A 25,614-nucleotide genomic window follows, 5' to 3' on the forward strand; every position below is an offset into this window, starting at 1 on the left:
ATCTTCGGGGGAGAAATATAAGTTTGAGTAAAAAAAAATCGTTAAAGAAATTCAGAATAGATTTTCTGATTATAGACACACTTCTAAAAATATCGCTTTTCAGCGTTCATGAGGATTTGAAACTAGTGACACATTATTAATGACAGCTTTTGCCTCACTTTGCCATTTGAAGATAATATCAATAAAATTGATAATCAGTGACGAACATACATTTCACGAAATGAGTAAATAAGTCTTCAACTGCAGAATGCTTGCAAGAAGCAAATCAATGCACAGATGCTGAGAGAGACATTCTATTTTTGAATTAGGCTAGTTTTAGACGGAAACATTTATCGTAGCAAAAATCGTGTCATCGATATCTTACTGTGTAAAGTTGCAAATGCTATAGCATTTCCCATGTCATGGCATATCCTATGGCATTTCTTGTCGATAGAACCTGCTCTATTTCATAGCATTTCTGGTTCGATTGCAGCGCCGTTGTGTGTTAAAAAGAAGCGAAAAATTTTGTGCCAAATATCCATGCTTTTTGTTTTGTGTGGGGAATAGAATTGTAGTAATGAAAAATGAATTGGAGTAGGGATGCCCTTTGCCCACATACTTCTTTGTGATTTTCGTTTTTTAATATGACCGGCGAGAACTGTTGTTACAATTACTATAGCTTTAGCTACCTCACGCTTAATTTCGGAGCCATAATTGCTCACTTCCCCAGTGATTTGTTTGCTATGTCACGACAGATGCTACCGTTTAGAAGCACCATATACTTTTGATGCCATAGAATATTATATGGGATTTTTGGCAGCACATCTGATACGAGAAATGCTACGATTAATGCCTCCGTCTAAAACTAGCCCTAGTTTTGTGGGCTTTTTCCATACTAATGCTTCCACATTCGAATTTATTTTGCATGTTACAGCGCGAAAAGCTTGCTTTTTTCTAGCCATTTCTGGCTGTTTATTTTTGCCACTTTCTCCAGTCTAGTGTTGGCAACACTACTAGCAAGAGTCTAGTCTAGCTCTGGCAACATTTATTATTAACGCTTGCTTTTGTGATCTGCGGCTTGCCTTAATCTTGTATTCATTAGTATGGAGACTGTGCGAGAATAAATAATTATGTTTGTGTGTGAGAGTGTGTATGTGTATTTTTCATGATGTTTAAACAGTGTAATGTCAAGTTCCTAAGATAATGAGATAAAACTTTATTATGTACTAGAAATAAAAATGGAAAGTTCTCAAGACATGAACACTACAATGGACAATCCCGAGGCGCTTTGTCGCTTCTGTTTACAAAACTTGGTGAATGCGTTAAAAGTGGATATATTTGAAGGACAACGTGCTGGTAAAACCTTCATCGAGAAAATTTTGACGTGCCTATCTCTTAGAGTAAGTACAAACTTATTCCTAAAGAGTAACAAGGCTTAAAAGTTTTGCATTCGTTTGGGCGTGATTACACACAATAGGCCTAATGTTTACTTCCGGTTGGTTGGTTAATTAATAACAACCGGCTGCATGCAGATTGATTATACGGATCCATACATAAATTCATGAAAGTCGAAAATACTAACCAAGCTGTGTCAGGTGGCCACTAAAAAATACGAATTCTATCGAAGAGTCAGAGTAGGAGCTCAGCACGTGCGCATCAGTGGGTAGCACGCGCGCTAGCGATGGTGGGCATACGCGTAAACGAGAATTGTGGAAAACCACTGCTTTCATGATACAGAGATACGTCATTGGTTCATTCATTTACTCTTTTAATTACGAACCTCAAATACTTAGCTTTTTATAATTTTTCCACATTTTACCTCTCTTTCGTGCTGATGATTTGTGAGAACTTCAGAAACTTGTAAGGACTTCGCCAACACTTCAAGGGTTTCGATTGTTAACTCTTCACCTTCGTATACCCTGAACCACCTTCCCCCACTTGTATCCACTCTGCTCAATGGCTATATAAGGGAGAATGTGTACAACATATTATATTTCAATTTCGGATTTTTTTCTACGTACAAACTCCTGTTGGACATTGAAAAAAAAAAAAAAAAAGATTTTGATATTCAAATACTGGTTTCTTACGGTATTATCACTAATTTAGGGTTAACCTCCGCAGATGGCGGCCCCCAAATACAAAATTTACGGGAAAATTAACAGAATCAGACGAAATATCAGCATGAGAGTAAGAAAAAAGTGAAGGATGGCATTTAGAATCTGGTCCAGAACCGAGTACCTTGTTTTTGTCTAATTTGTGATAAAGGTAGGAAACAACAAGCCCTCCGGGTCTTCTAACGGCCTTCGCTCGCTCAGCTATATTTTGTGAAGTAAATATAAAGATAACCAAGGAAATTCTGTTGCTTTTTCACCGAGTACCTCCGAACATCAATGTGTCACCTAAACCGTATCTCTAAGATCAAAAGTAGCCCCCATCACCATTTACGACCTTCTGTTAACGTTATGGAAGGCCGTCGATTCCATCGTGGTAAAATTTGGTGGGCCATGAAGCAAAGAAGGCATCAAGTGCATTTTGCGTCTCTTCTAGGGATTTGAACCGGCGTACTCTAAGGTGTTTGTCCAGGGAGTGGAACAGGTGATAATCAGATGGTTCAATGTCCGGGAAGTATGGTGGATGCAATAGTGCTTCCCATCCAAGGCGTAAAATTGTGTCCCGGGTCTTCCTATTTACGAGGGGCTTAGCATATGCCTGTATCAGGAGGACCTTTTGCGATTCACAAGTCCTAGCTACAGAGTTTTGAATTTTTCTTGAACATGGCTCAACTGCTGACACTACACAATTGCATTGATGTTCTGACCAGCTGGTGGCAGTTCCCAATGTACGATGCTGCGAAAAGTCCACCAGACATACAGGTGGACCTTCTTCTGGTTCATTGCTGGTTTCGGCTGTTTTAACACCGGTTCATGGGATGCTACGGATGATGATGGCGCCGTGGAGCTTTGTACAGGACCCACTTCTCATCATATCTCAAGATCCTGTCCAGAAATGGCTCCTTCTTCAGACGAGACAACAAAGAAACACAGGTGTCTGCTCGCGTTGCCTTCTGACCCAGAATCAAATCATGTTGGACCCATCGACCCAACATGTAGTGCTTCCCAAGTTGATGGAGGTGCTGCCGAATGGTTTCTCCACTCACACTGAATTGTAGTCCCAGTTCCTTACATATCTGGCCACTGTTCCCCTCAATTGCAGCGTGAAGGTCTTAATTTTATACGTCTGTTGGTCTTCTGGAATGTGGTGCGTCTTCGAGTGTTTCGTAACTTCCTTAAACTTGTTAAACAACCACTGCACTGTCCGCGTAGTCTCGACATCCACACCAAAGGGCTGGCATATCTTCTGTCCCTGCAGCTGCGTTGATCCCAATTTGAACTCGAATAGTATATACTCCTTTATGACGCTCTGTGGAGGTCCCATATTCACTCCGTCCTTACGCAAGTTCACTGTGTAACTGCACCGCAACAACCATGTAGTATGTTGGATATAGCCACACCAACATCTGACCTTCACCTTCTCTGCATTCACATTCAACTCGCGGTGAGAGAGCCAATTGAACACAGATCTCTGCAAAAGCAACAGAACTTTCTTGGTTACCTTTATAACACTGGAGACATATGTGCAAGTTTGGGGAAGAAACTGAAAGGTACCGAAAGTGAATGATTATCATTAAAGAAAGAGCAAATAAGTAGAAATACAACATTGAAAAGAGGCTCATGTAGGTCTTATCTGTGGCAGTGTAACCCTAATTTCTTCTGTAAATTTCAGGAATTGTTCATCCGTCACTACTTATCTTAGGGGCGAAAACTTGTATACCATCTTTCATTCATATATTTTCACGTACATACGCATTTCACAAGCAAGAACACAATATTTTTATTATTATTATTATTATTATTATTATTATTATTATTATTATTATTATTATTATTATTATTATTATTTACATCAGCGTTTCCCAACCGGTGTGCCGCGAATGGGCCGCTGGTGTGCCGCGAGGAAACCGAAACAATTTATTAATTCTATAGGAATCAAATTGCAAGACATAGGGGAAAATGTATATTTCTATTTCACATTACTATGAACCTCTACTATATATCTACAATCTTAAGTTTCATACTGTGTTACTTTTCTGTGCATTTTTAATGTTGGAAAACGTATTTATCATTGTCATGACCTTTATTACTTCTTTATTGTTGCAGCCTATTTCATAACTTGAAATTTTAACATATCATTCAATGAATTCAACAAAGCAAATACGCGTACAAATTACATAAATTTGTGTTTTAAAAGTATAGGAGATTTGTTTATTTATTGGTTATTTAGTGATCTTCCCTTTTAGTTAAAGGGTAGATACAGTTTTTGAAAGAGAAAGTGGATTTTTACAAACCGGAGTCCTATATTTCATTGCAATTGTTTTCTATTTTAAAATTAGAATGAAAAGTAAGCATAATTGATTTACCACGGGAGAATATCAGTGATCGAGCTTTCTTCTCTGGAAGGAGATCAGTAATCACTTAAAAATACCACGGTATTTTATATTTACAAATAATAATAGTAATAAGATATATATAATATGGGGTGTGCCGCGAGAAAGTTACACATATAGTGTGCCGAAAGTTGGAAAAGGTTGGGAAACTCTGATTTACATGCTACGTTATAAAAAAATTATTACAAGTTTGTTCTGTAAATTTAATTTTACAGATCTGTGGAACCGTAGAACCGTACACCTTATGTGCAGATTTATGTACTGATCCATACATACATTCATTGCATATATAATTCTTTCTCGGAAAATCGACACTCTGTTTCTTAAACAAACATTTTTGGAGTGTGAACTTGCATCCATCTGTGCAGATTCACTTTATGAGAGCTTAAGTGCGCGTACATAATAAAGGGTAGATTTCATTAGTTGGTATCCCGCCAAATTAAAATTTCGAACTTCTTTCTGAGTAGTGAAACAATGAATATTTAATTATAATTTTGAAAGAAAAATTTCCAAAATTGAAAGTAGAAATTAACGGAAAAAATAACGAAATATTTCCAAGTAGTGCAACGCGAAGTAACATTGCAATGGCATAATCTTTACTATGGCTAAACTGCCGTAGATGGCGGTCCCGGATAAGAGCCACATGAACTTGTTCTTTAACGTTGTATTTACGTATCTGTTCTTACTTTCATATATCTTACGTACAATTACTCCTGTTCCATTTCCTGTCTTCACTACCCATTGTTAATCACAAATATTTCTTATTTTCATGCTTCCTTTGCTTTTCCCTACATCCGTAAGCATCTATATAGCATTGCTGCGCAAAATTAGTATTTTCGAACTGTTGCAAACTACGGACTACTGAGAAAGTACTAAAACAATGAATTTTCACCTCGCTGCTATGGAGAATATAGCTTGAAAACTACTACAAAAAATTCAGAATGATATCATCCCTCCATGTTGTATGTTTCCTAAGGCATTAAAAGTTACAGTGTGTGGATGTATAGCATGAAACTACAGTGCATTATGCACAAACTAAGTTGTGCTTTTTTTCTTTTTTTGTGATAAAAAAGCACGAATGCTATCTAACGTAGTCAGGGCAGGGCCCCGAGCGGCTGTGAGGGAGTAAATCCGTATGGAGCAAGCGCGTCAGCAACGATGGGTATACGCATAAATTAGGAGAGTACAATACAGGTCACCCTTTATAAAACTGATGAAATGTATTTTACGTACATTGTTTTAGTTCCTTTTTGTTCCTTATCCTTTTCTTACAGTTTTTGTACTTTTTTTATCGTTGAAATGTATCATTACCGAAGCTAAGAACAGTGAACTTCGATCTTTGAACAGTCCACTACAATGTTTGTTTAGACAACAACACTAGTCATATGTAGGTCTATTGATTTATACATAAAATAATAATAATGTTTTAATTAATTATAATTTTAGATAAGTAGTTTTTTTTTTCTTGGTTTTACGTGCATGAATTTTATTTTAGTTTACTTTTTTTTTTATTCGAAATTCCATTCAGTTCCGTTTTCGTTTTTTGAGTCGATGTTGAATTGTTCATTAGCGATAGACGGGATATGTGATTGTATTGTGTGAATCTGTCGAAGTATTTATATGTTTATACATTGCAATATATTAGCGTTCTGTCCCGGGGTCGATCCCAGCCCCTGCCAAATGAACTTTGTGGTGGACAAACACCGTGTGCGTGGGTTTTCTCGGGGTTCTCCCGTTTCCTCCCACTTTCTTCATTCCACCATTTCATTCATCACTCATCATCACCGTCTCCTTTAGCCTAACCGGCATAACCGTGGGACGTAATACTCAAAGATTTCATTTCATTTCATATTGGTGTTCTGTGTACATTTTATAGTTTCTTTTAGTGTTCTATTTCTTTATTCTATTGTGTTTGTGTGTGTATTTGGGCTTTGTGGATTTAAAAGATGTTTTTTGTGGCATACAGTGTGGTGTTCTTTGAAATTCATTTGCTAGCAATGGGTATATTGTTTTGCATTGTCTGATGTTATTCATGTTTCTGGTTCCTTTTTAGAACAAATTGGGTAAATTATTACGACAAAATAGATTATTTGTAATTATTAATTAACTAAAATTTCACTTATATTAAAGGATTTCTTCTAGTATACATCGGGACAGCTTTAAAGGGCTCTTTCCCCAACCACTGCTTCTTTTCACCCCCACAACCCTCGGTTAGTCCTCGCGAACGTGTAAGCTGTCACTGCTCTCAGTGTTGCCGTACCTCCGATCCACTTGTGTAGTTTAAGTCCGGCAAAATAAGGAGAAAGCTTTCCTTCCTCTCAGTTAACAACAAAAATTTAAAACAAAAAGAAAAAAGAAATCAACTAGGAAAAAGGAATTGAGGCAACATTGGTTTTTAGCCAGAAGGGATCATAAATCTCTACCACGTGTCGCGGAGACTAGTTAGCGGAAGGTTTAGAGGGGTGGACAGGGTTTTCAGAATTCCCGGAAAAAGAGCCCTCTCTTTCTGTCCCAATGTATAATATATATTCTAAAATAATATGCGTTCGGGGAGTGTGGGGGGAGTTCCGTATATTTACTGGGGTATTTTCGTTAGTTAATAGTTAGTTTACTTTGTCGAAATTAACGTAACTTGAAAAAAAAAACGAAATCTTTGAGTTTACGTCCCACGGTTATGCCGGCTAAGCTAAAGGAGACGGTGATTATGAGAAATGAAGGAAATGGGAGGAAACCGGAGAACCCCGAGGAAACCCACACACACGGTGTTTGTCCACCACATAGTTCACGTAGCTTGGCCTTTAACTTTGAGAGAAACCTGCGTTCTAGACCCTTGCCGTTGCAATGCTTTGCGACAGTTGTATTATCACTTTACGCATTGATTTCATATAGCAGTTTCTTTAATCATGTGTTTGTTGTTGAGTATCATGTGTTGCACAGAACATACTTTCCACTTCGTACTTCTACCTTTATACATTTAATGTGCAACATCCGGATATCTTTTTATTGCTTTTGCAATCCAATTGTAAAATCAAATACACTTCTTTCGTGGATTTACAAATTTATGCCTCCATACTATGGGATATCACCTAAAATTTCACGACATTTATCTCAGATGCAACTCGCCCCTTACCAGTTCCCGCTCAGCATTTATGATTTCCCTCCATTACAGCAGCATACAGATCCTACAGACCGCGCACCACGAGAAAATCTGTGACGTAGTTGTATCACATGTTTTCGTAGTGTCAGTTTGACTGGTACAGGGGAGGTCGTTTCATTCAGGCACCCGAGATCGTGTGATGAACTGGTCTTGTAAAACAGTAGATTCATGGTTGCCACGTTATGAACAATTCTTGAGATTTGAAAAAATAAAAGTAATGACTGTGTAACATATGATAATATTACATTTTACAACATGAATAATAAAAGCACAAATAAATAAAACACAAATTCGAACAATACCGACGCAAGCACTAAAATGAACTAACATCTTACTATGATAATGAACGACTAATGAATTTGTAATAGCATGGTCCTCTCTAAATCTTCCTAATAGCCAGACTGTTTTCTTCAAGCTTGTTGTTGTTTTAAAACAGCACCATGGACTTTACTGATTTACTTCAATTATCATAATTTCTGAACTAAATTAATTGACAAAACTGCATAGAAAAAGCAATAACTCATTATTGAAAATTACGATTTCGGTTCCTACTTGGTGGTTTTCTCGTGACAATTTTTGAAAGTCAGTGTAGGCTACTATAAATTCACTGCACTATGCTGGCAACCGTTTATACGTCATTCTTCCCTCACGGAAGGGCCAAGCATAAACCATTTTCCATCCCTAGATTCTAAAAGTAGACTTGACTTTCTCTCCACTCTTTACCCCGTCTCCCCTCTGTACAAAGTTTTCTCCTTACGCGCGGTCTTAGTTAGTAACGTAGTGGGTTTGAAACACTGTCATATCATGCTCTATTGCCTGTTCACCTCGTATTGCATCAATCTGCGAACCCGTGTAGTCCAGAACTTAACATCGGTTTTCTTTCTTATTAACTAACCTACACTAATGACCTTCATTATCTTTTTTTATTATTATTATTATTACTGTCATGATGACATTTCACCTGATTCTGTTTATTTCTCTGTAAATTTTGCATTTCGAAGCCGCCATCTGCGGCAGTTAACTCTTTTCATTTCCATTGATCACCTTCCAAAAATACAATTAAAATACCATTTACAATTGAAATAACCAACTGCAAATCATGCACATTCCGAATGAAACAGCAATACCTTAAAAATGACTCACAATATTGTAACACCAACTTCAGGCAAATATTAAAAGAGAAGCCACGTGCTAATCGTTCCGTGACAGACTAGCTTTCACAACTACCACACAGGCAACACATCGTACAACATCAATCAATCACAATGCTTAAAACCATGAGGCATCAGAGAAGTGTGCTAACAACTCACTCTCATCAAACAGAACACGCCATGTGGAAGTAAGTATTAACTTGGAAACAGAACTTTCTCTGTGGAGTGAAGGAAATAATACAAGTCCATGAACAAACAAAACAAACCGTTATATCGGATTTCTTTTAACGCAAGGGCCGCGGTGGCTCAGTAGTAGAGAATTCGCCTCTTGTGCATGGGGTCCTTGATTCGATCCCAGCTCGCGCCAAGTGAGCTTAGTGGTGGAAAAATGCCGTGCACGTCGGTTTTCTCAGGGTTCTCCTGTTTCCTCCCACTTCTTCATTTCATTCATTTCTCATCATTCCCGTCGTCTTTAACTAGCCAGCGTGAGCATGGGACGTGAGAGTTGAAGATTTTATTTCATTTTCGTTTAACACAAACAAGTTCATAAAAAGCAAACTAGTAAAAAGTTACTCACATGAAGTGTGTATTCACTGAAGAACAAAACATTCCCATAAATAGGAGGAAATGAAGCAGTAGACGTTGATGACAAGGTAAGACAAGACTTAATATAATGTAAGTAGTGTAGATATTGAGGGAGCAAGGACCCCCGAACCCCGCCAGGGTAAAATTGGTAACTACACACAATTTTTGGTTTACTGATGATCTAATTGTTTCTCATCTACATAAATAATTTCTTTTACATTAGTCCTCTTCTTCTTTTAACTTACACAGTGTGTCTTGCGAACTTCAATGCAAAAAGGAGTATGTGAAAAGAAAGAAGTAAAACCCTACACAGTGTCTTTCTCATGGAAGACTAGATTGTGCACACCGTTCATTTCTTTTTTATTATTTTCTTCATTATTACTTGCCTTATATGTATGTAATTTGCGTAAATAAACTGCTTCTGTCAGGGTGCGAAGTTCCCGTCGTTATTGACAAACAAATACTATAATTTGTTGATAGGGATTTAGCTTTTACTTTGTTGCCCTTCGAATTGCGAAGAAAGCTAGCGACCAAACGCTCTGATGTAGCTACTGGATTTAAACTTCAAATTTCGTGGCCTTAAGTTTTGAGCAGTGTACAACTTTTTGTAGTAAGATGTTAGACACAGAATTTTCTTCATGGCCAAGGAAAGAGCAGAAGCCGGAGGGATTATTTTAAGTGGACACCGATTACGTTTCTTATTACGAATTCAGAGTTCCCGCACGCCTGAAAGATCAGGGAATTTGATTTTTGCCGGGAAAATCCGTGAAATTATTGAAGAGTTCTTTATTGTGAGGGAAACAAAGTTGTAGTTCTCAATAGTGAAAGCAACTTTGAATTAATAATTAAGACTCTTCATCTCGGCGAAATTAAAATACCGCTAATTTTACAGTAATTATGTGATATCTTCAAATAGATAAAAGGTAATCGAAATGTGGAACAAGAGCGCCCTAGACAATATTATTTTACATGAGAAAACGTTATCACGATTCACTTATCTGCTTTCGATTTCGAGCCATTTGGAAAATTGGCATTTATTTTCGCGTTTCTAAACAGCTGAAAACGGAAAGCCACTAGGTGACTTGTGATAACGGTACCTCACGCAAAATAATATTGTCTAGGCCGCTCTTGTTCCATATTTCAATTATCTTTTATCTATTTGAAGATATCACATAATTACTGTAAAATTAGCGGTATTTTAATTTCGCCGGGATGAAGAGTCTTAAGAAATAATGAAGTAAGGAGAGGGTTGAAAAGAAAAGAATGTCTACAATATACGAACGCCAGGACCCTTGTCGCTGGTCTAGGAGCTAATATGTGTGTCTTTAATGCGCGAAATCCCAAATTCGATTCCTCATGGAGTCTCACTTTAAAGTCCACATTATCATCTTATTGCCTTCCTACTGACAGACGTAAATAGTGATCTGTATTGGTTAACCAATACCAAAAAGTGATTAGACCTAAGGAAGAATAGGTTAGAATAACAAGGGATACACTTGTGAGAGATTAAAGGAAGTAAGAATTCTAAAAGAAATGAAAAACTATAAGCTGAAATTCTAAAGAGAACGGGGGAAGAAATAATGAAATAAGAAGAATATCCGGTACAAAGGACAGCCAAAAAGAGAAAGCAGAGAAATAACTCCTGGAGAGTGAGACTATCAAAAGTAAAAGGAAAGAAGGCGTAACAAAGTAGAAGTGAAATGATTTCCGAATGGCTCAGAAATTATTTAAGCTGAAAGGAAATAAGAAGCACATGAGTTTATTTATTGTATCTACAATCGTTGTCTGAGTGGATGAGGAATGTATTTAAGCAGTTAATTTCTCAAAATATTTCACCACTTATTCTTGGTCTTTAGCGTTTATGTTATTTTGCTGTCAAATTATATCAAAAACCCTTACTTGTTTGGATTTCTTGTTACTTAAATGATATAAAAGCACTTCCTTCTTTTGTAGGTTTCTGCGGACGATGATCTTCCTAATGCCATCTGCCAGTCATGTGCAAACAAATTGGATAGTTTTCATGAGTTCCGAGAAATGTGCCATAAATCTGAGATCTATCTCATGAGACTGGTGTCTGCTCGAGTGTTCAACACCACAGTTCTGGGCAATAGGCAGGTTCGTATTGACTTTTAAGGTTTTATAACACGCTTTTGGATCTTGATTCACTCTAGCCACAGCTGTTATTTCAGGTACACTCATGTCCAAAATTATTGTCGCATATCTATAACTGTCTTGTTATATGAATATAATTTGATAATGATTTTGCAAGATACTTTTAATACTGATACCATGTGTATAGTCGGGAAATGTATATTTGTGATAAATATCATAGGAAAAGAATTATAAATATGAAAATTAGAATGAGTAAAACAAAATGTTGCTAAATGGACGAGAAAGTTTTATTTTCGTACTATTGTTCTTTTTACTGTTCTTTTGACATGATATTTGCCACATACATGTCTTTGCGGATTGTACACATACTAACGTTATAAGAAATACCTGGCGAATTCGTTTTCAAATTATATTCTTACAACAACATATTTATAGACATGTTACAACAATTTTGGACATGAGTGTATATTATTTGTAGTTTTCGATAAGGAGATTTACAAGATTTCTAACATAACAGTAAAAGCCGACATTATTCAGAGGAATTTTGTATGATCTGAGAACAAACCAACGAAATCAGATCAAAAAACAAGCTGTTTAAACCAGATTTAATGTCAAAGGAAAGAAGAACTGAAACAAGGGTATATTTAACCAAGACATGGTATTCTTAGTGTTCGAAATTTTTATTTATGTCATTTCATTTTAAGTGGCACATCATTAGTTAGTTGTATAGTGCCAGTGGTCCCAGGTTCAATTCCCGGAGGGGACCCTCGGTCGAAAAGGTATAAAAGAGTTTTCAGGCCAGTCATCCTGAATGAGGTTTTCCCTGGGTTTTCCTCATTCACACCAGGCAAATGCCGGGATGGTACCTAACGTACAGGTCCCAGACAGGGTCCCCCTTCCTTTGATAGTGTGCTCGCCGAGGCACATCATCCGTCACACGTGGCGAGCTTAAAGACATGAATGCCGGTAATGCCAGAAATATGTGTAAGTATATGAATAAAATTATGGTCGGAGGTTACGGAAGGTGGTGATTATGATAGTGAACGTTGGAACGAGGAAAGTTGGAAACGGGAGAATTCCAAGAAAACTCACTGTAGCGTAATACACCGCATACATAGGGACCTCGGTTCGTTTCATAAAGACTCCATGAGATACATGCTAGTAACTTTTATATATATATATATATATATATATATATATATATATTTCCAAATGTAAATTATCAACAACAACTATTAATATGAATATCTTTGAATATAACAAATAAAGTAAAGCCAAACAACAAACAAATAATATAAATCGTTTAAAGCTTAATATTTCTGGCTCTGAAGGAGCAAACTTTGACAGCTCTATATAACAGGTTTTTAAAGGAGCAAGAATCTTTATGCAAATTTAACATACAAAAAGAATGAATATTGCAACAAGTGCACGAATTGATTAAATGATTTTTAGTACATTCCAAATGGAATTTAATTAACAAACACGAAGAAATATAAATAAGCACTTCAAAATATAATGATATACCGAAAGTCATACACTACTACTACGTATTAACAATTTCTAGTCAAGTAGTCAAAAAATACCATTATTAATTTCTAGATTTAATTTCCCAAAAAATATTACTAATATCCACTGATCGAAGGAGAAAAAGAAAAGGTTTAAATTTTGAAAACATTAGCCTAATTAGATAGCCTCCCAAGACAGTGAATATAGCAAACTTAAATGTTACTCATACTTATTCAATTTAACTCATTCTAAACGTTATCAAATGGATCGAAAGGAATACACAACTTCCTCTACCCTCACCTTTCCATAGAACTAAAGATAACACGTTCAGTTGAACAGGTGTTTGATTCGGCTGAAACTGCAGAGTTGCGAACTCCATATATTAAAATTACCGCACGCTCCTCATTGCTCTATAACAGACGAACCTCCAGAAATAATCGGTCTTGCAACCTTAGTTTCTGCTCCTTCGTAGTTGCACCTGCCGGAAAACTATTATTGGAATGTTATAGAAGCACAGGAAATTAGCAGCGGTTTTGAAAAGTTCCTATAAATACGCCATTTTAAGCAATATAACAATTTCTACCATTTTGTTTTCATATAGCAGGAATGGTTCGAGATATCAAATTGCTGTGGCATTATAATCTTTATGTCTGTTCAAACCCATCTACGTAATTGCATGTGATACTCATCTAAGCAATTTTTTTTTTTTTTTTAAATGATAAGCATAGTACTTTGGATTTTCATTTTTGTTCGTCTTACTTGGCGTTATTACTGTTGTAGAACTAACCAAAATTTGTTTCTTTTTCGACGTTTGTGATACTGTACCGTCCCTACTTTGGAACACTGTATAACAAGTATGGTATTGTACGCTTTTATTTAACATGCAGATTTGAAATATGTAACAATCTAACGTAGTGTCATTTATTAAATACAAATTTGTTGGGTTGGCAACACTTTTAATCTGGTTGTAATGAGTAGTATGCTAAACAAGAGTCCCTCTGTTGACATTTTCATGGTACGAAATTTCAGCTTTTTGTATGTATTAATTTAAAAGTCACAAGTGTGTATCAAGATAAATGGTCCATCCTATCTACAGAGTGTAAAGAAAGGATCGTTCCAAACTGCGGGAGGTGATTCCTGAGATTAAAAAAAAAAGTCCTTTTGCAGTTTCTTGATTTCAGCTTGGGTTTCGAGATAAAGGGTTGACAGCTTGGAATCCATAATCGACTCCAAAAACGAATATACTAAAAAAAAGGACAACAAATACTTTCTGAGTAGCTTTTCTATAGATTCCATGCTCAGCGGACAGAAAGCGTTTGGGGTCCGGTTTGAAATCTTTTTTTTGCCGTCTATCTGTAATGCAGACTAGCGCATGGTCCTAAGTAGGTACAGAGAAATTGATATCTGATGTGTGGGCAATATCCTCGTGTGATAGTGAAGACGGGGTTTGTCTCCATTTACTTAGCTTTCTCTCTTTAGTAATAATTTATTATTGTTATTATTACTAAGTGTTCTGCCTTTCGGCAGGTCCTGTTTTATTTATTTATTTATTTATTTATTTTAAATTTAGGCCTGGAAATGTTTCTTCCCCGCTTTTCGATCTTCAGTTGCTTCTTTTAACTCCCAATATTTTCTGTTTCTCAGATCTTCTATCAGTTGTATCTTCTTCTCCCTATTCTTCGCTTTCCTTCCATCTTTCCTTCTATGGCAGTATGAAGAAGACAATTTCTTCGCAAGGTGTGTCCAATCCAATTGACCTTCCTAAGAAGGGTGCTGGCTACAAGTGCCCTCTTCTCTCCTATCCGTTTTAAAACATCTTCATTTGTAGCTGTCTATATCAATTTTATCTTCTTCATCTTCTGCAACACCACCTTTCGAAGCTCTCTAAATATTTCTTCTCTAATTTCCGTAATGTCCAAATCTCTGAACCATACATTACAATGCTCCAGGATGTAGCACTTGACCAACTTCTTCCTAAGTCCAATCTTGAGCCTGGTATTAAGAGTGATCTTTTCTTGTTGAATGTTTTTTTGTCTATGGTAATGGCATGACCTGGTTTCTTTGGTGCAGTAAGCGTTTCTCGTCAAAATATTTCCCAGATACTTGAAATTATTGACCTCTTCAAGTACTCTTTGTTCTACTATTATTCGTATCTGTAAGAGCGTGTTTCCACGGGATATTCTCATGATTTTCGACTTTTCGATGTTAATTTCCATTCCATACAGTTTTCCAGTGTCAACCATTTTGTCACTCATCTCCTGTGGTCCTCCTTCGGTTTTAGCTATTATAACCGTATCATCTGCATACCTTATCTTCTTAATGGTCTGCCCTCCAATCTTGAAATCCCCAATTCCCATTAACCCTTTTAAGATATATCGTGGTTTTTATTACGAAATAATAGTGTCTTCAGAATTCGATTAAAAGAGAACTAAAGAAGGTTTTTAATTTTACAAGAGAGGAGGCATAGAAGAAAGCCTTGGAAGGGTCTATACGCTTCCGAGCGTCGGAACATAGTGGGCTATGACGTTATAACTTTACAAATTCCCTTTTTTTAGTGAGGTCTAACTTTAACATTTTGTAATAAGTTTTTTTTTTTTTTTTTTTAAACCTAGATTTCTGAAGTTTTACACAGACAACCAGTGGTTCCTTTAGTTTTTATCTGATTTTTTTCGGATCTCTTCATCAACACAGAAGGGGGGTTCAGAGGGGCTGAAGAGTAAAAAAGGAATATTTCTTGACCAAAAATCCCACTTTCGCGATTATTGCTCCGCTCGGGTACATGATAGGGACATCTGAGTGGTACTTTCTGAAAGCCTTTATCTGTATGTTTACCCCGGGCTGCTCCAGAGGGCCCCAAAATGAAAAAAAAAAAAAAAAAGATTCACAAAAAATCCCTATTTTCCTCAACTTTTCCCCCAGGGACGTCCGAGGGACATGTGAATGGTACTGTCTGAAAGCCTACTCTATTCTGAAGAGAATTGGGTACGAATCGTGGTCCTGTGATAATTAGGGACTGTCAGGAAATTTTAAAATTTTGTAGGATGCTTTTTAGGGAAATTTTGGGAGTTTTTTGATGCTCTCCCAACATGGGTAAAACTTTTTCCCACTCTTACTGTTAAAGACAGGAAATTCTAATTTGTCAGAAGTGATTAGTACACTACGTAGTATTTTTCAAGATTTTTTCAGATTTGTGCGCAGGTCGGGGGGGGGGGTCTCAGGGGGCCCCAAACTTTGAAGAAGGTTTTTTTGTAAAAAAAAAAAAAAAAATCCCGATTTCTCTTCTAAAACATCCCCTCAGGTACATGATAGGGACATGTGAGTGGTACTGTCTGAAAGGCTACTCTATTCTGAACAAAACAACGTATGAACCATAATCCTACGATAACTAGGGATGATGCTGTACCTTCTTGACTGAAAGTCAACAAAAACACCTAAAAAAACATATCTTAAAAGGGTTAATGCTTCCTTCATTAAACATTCAGTGCAAATGTTGAATAATTGTGGCGACACACTACATCCTTGTCTGACTCCTCTTCCGATCTCCACACTGCTGGTTTCTCCTTCATTTCAAGCGCAACTTCACTCGTTGTTCTATGTATAAGTTTCGAATGAATCGTCGGTCTCTCCAGTTTCCGGACTCCGATTTCTTTAAGTGTTTTCCAAAGTTTCCTCCAATTGACCCGTCGAAAGCTTTTGGCTAGTCGATGAACCACAATCATAGCTCGTCTTTCGCATCAAGAATTCGTTCTGATATAATTCTATCAACCCAATAGCATCTCTGGTACCTTTTCCTTTCCGGAATCCAAACTGATCTTCGTCTAACATCTCTTCTATTTTACTTTCCAGCCGCCTCTTCAGTATGCGTAGACGATATTGCCTTAATGAAAATAGAAGGGGCGAACTTGCCTACCGGTTTAGCCGCAGTGAGTCGGATGTATCGGTCGTTTCAGTTTATTACTTCGCTCCGTGTAAGGAATGCACGGTACTTTTACTATGTACTGCAGTACACCGTAATAGGTTCCGTCCTAACGGAAAACCCACCAGTACATAAACTGATCTGCACAATATGACAGTACAACATGCAAACGAAACTCGATATAACCAGGATGGCATCACTGACAACCTGATGGCATCACTTGTTCTGTCCTAATCCCCAGCGTATTGCTACACTTTACTTCTGACAGGTAACTTTTCTGATAATGTTTCGTTTCTGATTTATGGTGAAGTATTACATGTATTCCTATTGAACGGAATTGCTTTTTGGAGTCCAAGTTGGACAGCCTGTATATCACAAAGGAAGCTGAATTCGAGAAACTGCAAGAGGACGTTTCCTCTTGTTCTGATCTCAGGTATCACCTCCCCAAGTTTGTCGACATGTTTGTGTTCAGTTCCAATTGTCAGGAGTTGATTTTGGATACCAAGTTGCAGTCTTGTATCTCGAAACCGAAGCTGAAATCGAGAAACTGTAAGAGGATCTTTTCTCTTGTTTTGATCGTAGAAATCACCTACCGAGGTTTGTAACGACCGTTTCTTTACACCGTGTATATACAATACACATGAGGTGAATTTCGATTATGCTTCACTTTGAATGTTCATCGAAAGAGAGCTACCTCGCAGTAACTTGTGTGCGTGCTTATACCTAGCAGAGAGCTATTTTCTGATATACGTTTTTGTTTTGCAGAACGCAGGAAACAATGAAACACCAAGTGTTATAACGGGAGATGTGGAGAAGTCTCCTCAAAGTGTGTTTGTGAAAACTGAACCAGATGAATCGGACAACGTGTTTCAGTCGGAAGACTTGACACTTAACAAGGACAAAGTAGAGAACGCAGATCCTCTGGGGACCTCAATTGAGGGAGAGGGAAACGTCTCCACTGTTGCTGGCAGTAGTGAGGGAGACGACGTAGGCTTAGGCACGGCTAATGAAGATTCAGTTGAAAGTAATACAGAGTTCGTGGAAAGCAAGTATTCAGTGACTCTTGAGTCAGCAGATGAAGACACTAATGTGCTGGAAGAAGACGAAAAAGATATTCCATTAGAAAGTGATTCTGACGGTGATGGTGATAATGATGATGTGATAAACAGGCCTAGTACGTCTGCTGGACCAAGTGACGATGGAGCAGTGCCAGGGACTTCTAGTGAAACGTGAGTATTGAGTACTTTGTTCCTTTCTCGTACGATATCTTGTCGCAAATCACATCTTCCCTACAACATAAATAATGGGTGACTCACACACAATACTTAATAAACTGTATTATGGCGCAGATAAATTACGTGTCCTCATTTTGTTACAAAACGTATTCACAGAATAAGAAAGTTAAGAAATATTGGCGTAAAATAATAATAATAATAATAATAGTAACCCTTTTAGACTCTTGAGCACAAACTCTGTGCCACGCGTATGTATAATCAATTGTGATCCTCAGAACTTATATGCTTTCGTAAAAGGTTTTTTTTTCCTCATGTCTAGAGAGTGTATAACGTTATAAAAAAAAATATTTTTTTTCACTCTTTACATTACACAATATAGGGTGATGATGTCACTTGGAGTTAATGATTTTTGAGTTTAACGTCCCTTTCAGCAGCGAGGGTATATGAGACGGGACTTACTGATTAACATGGAATCCAAACCACATGAGGTCCCGCCGGAAATCGAACCCGGGTCTCCCACGCAAGAGGCATGGTGTCACTGAGTTTGGAGTTTAGTCGAAGCCACATGTTTTGGGGTAGCATAGCATATTTCTGTCTTTGGTTAGCAACAATCGAAGGAAAGAAAAGTTCGTCAGTATTGTTTATCGATATTTTCGGTTTACAGTTAATGCTCATATTTTGAGAAATGAACCATAGAGCGTTTTCACCTTCTTTCTTCCAGTTACAATCAGAATTTTATTTGAACAATTATTGTTTGGAAAGGAGGTAGTGAGTGATGTTTTAGGGGCTTGTGTCGTGGTTTGCCGTGTGCTACTAGCAATTGGCAATTCAAAGTAGTAATTTGAGGGCATTCAGTATTATAATAGAAGGGTATAGGTGAAATTTTATTTTATATTGTAATTTTCCCTATTCATAGTGAAACTTCGTATCAGGGTTGGCTGGTTTAAATCTTGGTTTTTAACCAGCTTTTTTTTTTTTTTTAACCAACTGGTTTAAAGCAAAAAATGAAAAATGTTCGTAAAAGTGTAAAATCTCTTCGTAAAATCTCGATAAACACATTTGTGAGTTATCACGTTTCATTCCCGTATATTCAGACCTAAATTTCCCATTCACCACTCAAAGAGATTATACTACAAAAGCAATTTTTTTAAATAAGTTTATGAACGTTTCTTTTGTGATTTTTTTTTATAGTTTGTAATTATTGTTATTCAATTTTGCAATCAAAGGAAAATTCTAAATATTGTTTCGTTTTAATAATTTGTACTATTGATAAAATACATCGAAATACCGTACTTTTTTTTTGGGGGGGGGGGGAGGAGTCATACAGACCCCAGGAGAGGCATTTACTGAAATCAGAAGTATCTTTGGATTTATTTGTGTATAAATGGGTCAGAGCGAAAGTGGACTCAAATAATTCGTATCTTTATACACCTTTCTTACTGATATGCAAATTAAGTCGTCATATTTCTTTAACTTGGACTAATAAAAGTCAAAAATAACTTGTACTTAATTAGTTCTTCTGTACTCTGCAGTATTTTGAAATTGTCCATATGTAATTCTGTATAATGGTTTGACTTGTACAACTGTTTATCTTTTTGTCTTTCCCAAATGACTCTTGACACCGTATTAACAAGTATGTAAAGACCAGTACAACGTATTTTCTTCAGGAGTTCTTCGTGAGTGAGTCGGCAGACGTATCGCATTTGTGGTCAATTAGTTGCGCTTTGGAGTTCAAATGGAGGACAATTTGTTTCGGATGTAAGTCGAGAAACGAATTGGACTCCGCTTTAAGCTTATGTGACCCCTTCCAGCATAACCAGGTTGTTGCATAATAACGCCAAGGTGAAACAAACATATCTGTCCATATGTGATGTAATACATAGAGCAAATTATTTAAACCAGAAAAACTTGGTTTAAACCAAAAAACAAAGTTTAACCCCCCCCCCCAAAAAAAAAAAACTGGTTGTGCTTTTTTCAATAAGAACTATGGTTTTTACCAACTTCTTGGTATTGCCAAACAGGATTGGAAAATATCGTATTTTTTCTTGTAACTATTCTAGATATTGCAGTGAAATTTGGCACACTTATTATATATAGACCACAATATTTTGGGACATAAATTATATTCAGGTAGCCGGGGCCGCAGCAGGGTCGCCAAATTTAGAGAAAGGGTTTTTTGGAGGGAAATTTCCTGTTTTTGTGCATCGTACAATATGCCGATGATACCATTCGAAAGCTTCTTTCATTGTGAAGAGAACGATGTATACAATCATGATACTTTGATAAACATTAACGAAGTAGTAGCTAATTAACTGAAAACCAACATTTTCCTCAAAAATCCAAGAGTCTAAAAGGGTTAAAATATGTGTTTCGAATCGTTAGCTTGTATGCTCTCGAGTTCGAGTTTCGTTACAGAGTTCTATTCAGTCAGCGTCCATAATTGGGAAACTAGATTTAAATTAATAAGCAAGGAACCTTTGTTAGAACCGATGACTCTGCACAATTTGATCGTCTACATTTTTTTTTTAAAGCAACACCGACAACTTTTGGAAGGTGATTCCTGACACCAAGATAAGACGAAAAGTATAGACCAACCTGGGTGCACAAATGCTTCCTTTAGGAGTTATAGGCTGCCGAAAATGTGAATAAATGAACTTTAAAGGCCCATAGCTCCAAAACTATGGGTCCTACCGTAGTCGGGTTAAGACTTCACTTAGGAACTAATAATGGGCGCTATTCAAAAATGCATGTTTCAGAATCCTAAGGTACTCACGCAACAATTTTTATAGAGGCTGTTTGGCTACGGGTATATAATTTGAAGTATTCATCAACTACCTGTATAAAAATTGCTACGGAAGTACCGCAGGATTCTAAAACATGGATATTTGGATAGAGCACATACTAGTTCCTAAGTGAAGTCTTGACTCGGTCACGGCAGGTCCTATAGTATTGGAGCTATAGACCTTTAAAGTTAATTTTTTCATTTTTTCGTCAGCCTATAACTCCGAAAGGAAGCATTTGTGCACCCGGGTTGGTGTATATTTTTTGTCTTATCTTGGTGTCAGGAATCACCACCCAAAAGTTGTTGTTGTTCTTTTGAAACACCCTGTGTAATGGTTTGTAACGAGTAGTGCCAGAAATTTTAATGTAGGGAATACAAACGGTTATAGTGTATATTACTCAGTATGAGTTTTAATTGAATAAGAATAAAAGTCGGTTGGAATTCAGCCGAGCCGTGTGTGGCACCGAGGATAAACGAAATGGTATCTACTGTTTGAAGAGGAATCCGATTGTGTATTCATGTTAGTACTCCTACGAAGGTAGATCTGGTGGCCACCTGTCCTCTACGAAGGACCACACAAGGATAACAGGACAATAGTCTTAGACAGACTTGTAGCAAAATTCTCAACTTGTTAAAGTAGCTCTTTGTCAGTGAATCATTGCTTCATAGCTTTCAGTATGTCACCAGAAGGTTTTTCTTTTAATATTTCAAATGTGAGAGATTTATTTTCAGACTAAGTGATAACATCGTCTTCATTCATATTTAAGCTCTGTTACACTGTTGTAGAATTCGCAGTGTTCCCTTTTACATGTTTAGAAATTCTACAAGTGAAACATAAAAGTGTTGTAATCTATTAAACTCTGAATGACACTAACTTTCGGTGTGGAATGTGTAGATCAGATCGTTTTCACGTACGTTCTTCAGCGTAAACAGTACCGTACACCATTATGAAAATGAGAGAAGAATTAAGTTTTTAAGATTGAATTCGCGTAACTAAAATGTAGATCAACAGATTTTTTTTATTTATGCTTAAACGAGAATTATAATAATTGTAGATCTGTTCATAGTGGTCAGTATTTGCAGATTTATTCTACAATACTAAAGGTTTCGTTATATTTTTCATTTTTTTCTTGCATTTGACTTTTTTGTATTTTTTAAAACCTTTTCTCTGGTTCAGTTGTGATTAGCGACAAGATAACGTACTTATTACAAATGTAGTGAAAAATTCTTGATTCAAAACCAAATCCGTTTTGCTGGATTTCTTTATTTGGGGAAACTAAGAATATAGAAGGAAAAAATTAATCAATTAGCGGATTAATAAATTGGATTGAAGAAATTTAGGTATAGAATTCATGCACGAGGAGTATTCATTAATTCACTATATCTCACAAATGTGCTAATGTAATGTATTGCTTTTAAAAACAAATCTCAGGAAGTTTATATATCCTTTTTGCATAACTTCCGTAATGGAAATTCAAAAGCTCACTAACCATCTTAACTTCATTGTCAGTAGCAAAATTGGGTGCCTTTTGGGAATGAAACTAAAAAGATGGACAAACTGTATATTTAGTGGTGGCAACAGCTTAGAACACTGCTGCTTCGAAATATACCGTATTTATGCGAATCGCCTGCAAATGGATGACGCATCCCCAATTTTTGAAGGAAAAATTGGAAAAAATAAATCCTCGAATGTAAGACGCACCCTTGGCGAAAATGAAAAAAAAAACTTACACTGTATTGATTTTCAAGAATAAAAAATAAATTAATAAACATGGGAAAACAAATAATGTTATGGGAAAATAAAGAAACATTGAACTTACTGCTAGAATTTACGGTATATTCATGGGCATCTGTTGGTACTTTTGTTTTCTAATGTAATTACGATACAACACTTGTTTGCTTGTCAGTTTTATAGCAATATATTACCGGTATCATATTATACCATTGTGTACACACACACACACAAACGAATAATTATTCACCACTTATTTAAACTTGTTTCTTTTCTTCTGTTTTGCACTCACACTCGCAAAAACAACACTGACACGTTACTGCTTATCATCTCTTTCCTCATCGGCATCATTATCTTTTCCACTTTTGATGGCCAAATACACACAAAATACACGTTCTTCATAGAATCGTGACTAATTGTAGTAGCAATTTTTGTCAAAACTCAATCTAATCTGGCCGGGTGACATCCAGAAGTCCTAAAGTGCAGAAGTCCTAAAATGCAGAAGTCCTAAATATATGGGCACTAGACCTAAATTTTAGGACTTCTGCACTTTAGGACTTCTGCACTTTAGGACTTCTGCATTTTAGGACTTCTGCCGTTTAGGACTTCTGCCGCGATATGATTTTTAGGACTTGTGCCTTTTAGGACTTGTGCCTTTTAGGACTTCTGCCATTTAGGACTTGTGCCTTTATCATTCACTTGCTTTAGTTCTGAAATTCGCCACCACCATACGAAATTGGGACGATGCAGCAACTAGTTGGCAATAATGTTACGAACGTATCTAATTCCAACAGTAACAGCTATATTTGTACTAATAAGATCGTTATTATCACTATCTGTTCTGCACTTATACAACCTATTTCATTCTAAGAATTAATTACATAATTTGTTAAGAAATTCGTTTCTTTCGAATGGAGATACGAGAATCCCAAGACAAATTCCTAAAACAAAAATAAATAAATAAATAAATAATAAAAAAATTTTTAAAAAGCATATTTTACCAGACTTCTGAAACCAAGCAAACATTCAGAATTGCAATATATACTGTGCGGAGCGTATTTTATTAAGAGTAGGACAAAATTCCACCAAAGTTTACTTAATTAGGACAAAAGCTCACTAGACACTTTTTTTTTAATTTTATTTTTGGCAATGGTGCGGGTTTAAGGATAGAAATCACTCTTTGAACGTTAGAGGTAGCCTCCAAGCATAAACAGAAAGCAATCATTAAAGTAGAAGATTAAATGATACGACCAGCTTACTGTCAAGGAGGTTTTAGGACAGGTGATTCAGAACCTGACGTTGAAATTACAAAATTCAAATTGGCGGATCCAATATGATGATTACAATTACAAAGTCTTCTGGTTTGAAATGTTCTGCATTTCGCCAAGAACAATTATAATTGGCAGGGGCTACTGAGAGAAGGTGCAGACTGATTTGAAACCCCTTTTTGTACTTATTTTAACAGGACGTTTGATTAAATCTATAGCCAAAAAACTAGAAGCCAATGCCAATGCACTTGTCGCGAATGTGAAGCAACACATATTGGAAAATTAAATATTTATAACTCTGATCAATAGGTTTAATTTTTAAATGCAGACGGGACGTACTCTAGTGTTTACAGGGACACAAACAGTAGAAAGGGTGGTACAGTCAGTAAATTCTATGACTCGTAGCTACATCATACAGCCTTCAATTTCTGCAAATAGTGTTTTGTTATCACCACCATTATTTGTAGGAAAACAATGGAACATTTGGTCTTATAGTCCAACACAACCTCTTTAAATTTGAAGATATCCTTGTAAAACCATCAAATCCGGAAAAAATAACATCAAGTCTTGTGAGATCATGGTTCCAAGAGATTTTTCTTCAAGCGTCTAATGCAAAGTCCATTTTGTTATTAGTTTCGTGGAGTGGTCACAATTCAACTTTGACCTATTTTAAGAACAAAAGAGTAACTCATAATAGAAACAATTTCTGCAGGAACAACTGGTAGGATTCAGCCTCTTGTTGTGTTCTTTAGGCCGTTAAAAAATTTCTTGAGACATTTCTCTGACACTGTCCTTCTCTACAACTATAACATGAATTTACATCTCCGTAATAATATAATTAAGATCTCATCACTGATTCATAATCAGTTTTCTTTTCCTAGATTTGCTAATCTTATTGGGTATGCATGATATAAAAGCGGTTATTGGAAGAAAAACCATCTGTGTTTGAAAATTTTCTTTCAAAGATTGTGCAGCATTTTGCGATTTGTGCACAGTTATTGCCGTAATAAGGTGTGTGTGGTGTACACAATGTTTATGCATCACACACTTTTTTACTATATATCATTACCGTAAAACGTTTTCCCAATCAATTAATAATTATAACATTTGAGGATATAAGAAGTTCTGACATAGAGTGAAGCGAGGGGACTCACTATAAATAAGTAACCCTTGCCAATTACAGAAACATTTAATTTTTATTTTATTTATTAATTTATATATTCTACTTCGTGAATTTATTTCTCCCTAACGAATAATTTTCATTTTGAAGAGTGGACGTTTCGGTGTAAACATTAGAACTTTTACACCGAACCAGCCTCACACCTAAACGTCCTTACACCGAGCAATCCGTACACCGAAACGCCCTGCACCAAAACGTCCTACACCGAAACAGCCGTATCCCAGGAGTAGTTAATTACGAATATGACAATTATTTGCTACAGAAAGACTTCTGTACAAGAAATATATGTGTAAAAATAATTTACTTCAAAACAACACAAGGAAAGCAAAATTTATGACGTACATAACTAAAACACAATATTATGTTACTAATATGAAGTCAATGGTGTGGAAATAGAGAAAAACAGACATTATGAAAGATCTGGGAATCACATTTGGTAGAAAGTTAAAATTTTGTCAACATAGAAATATATCATGGAAAGAGTAAGAAAGGACAATAGGCTTCATT

General features: G+C 36.4%; 1 protein-coding gene across 1 annotated transcript in view; it reads left to right on the forward strand.

Annotated features, from left to right (window-relative positions):
- The first annotated feature begins 1,007 nt into the window (after window positions 1-1,007).
- LOC145691019 (uncharacterized) overlaps window positions 1,008-25,614 on the forward strand; it is a 236,512-nt gene continuing 211,905 nt past the window's right edge. The window contains 3 exon segments of the mRNA XM_081766555.1: window positions 1,008-1,379; window positions 11,330-11,491; window positions 17,676-18,139. Coding sequence (XP_081622681.1) covers window positions 1,218-1,379; window positions 11,330-11,491; window positions 17,676-18,139 — 788 coding nt within the window. The 5' untranslated portion in view covers window positions 1,008-1,217.

The sequence above is a fragment of the Thermobia domestica genome, chromosome 7, assembly GCF_964235325.1.
Source record: "Thermobia domestica chromosome 7, izTheDome1.hap1.1, whole genome shotgun sequence".
In the NCBI taxonomy this organism is placed as follows: domain Eukaryota; kingdom Metazoa; phylum Arthropoda; class Insecta; order Zygentoma; family Lepismatidae; genus Thermobia; species Thermobia domestica.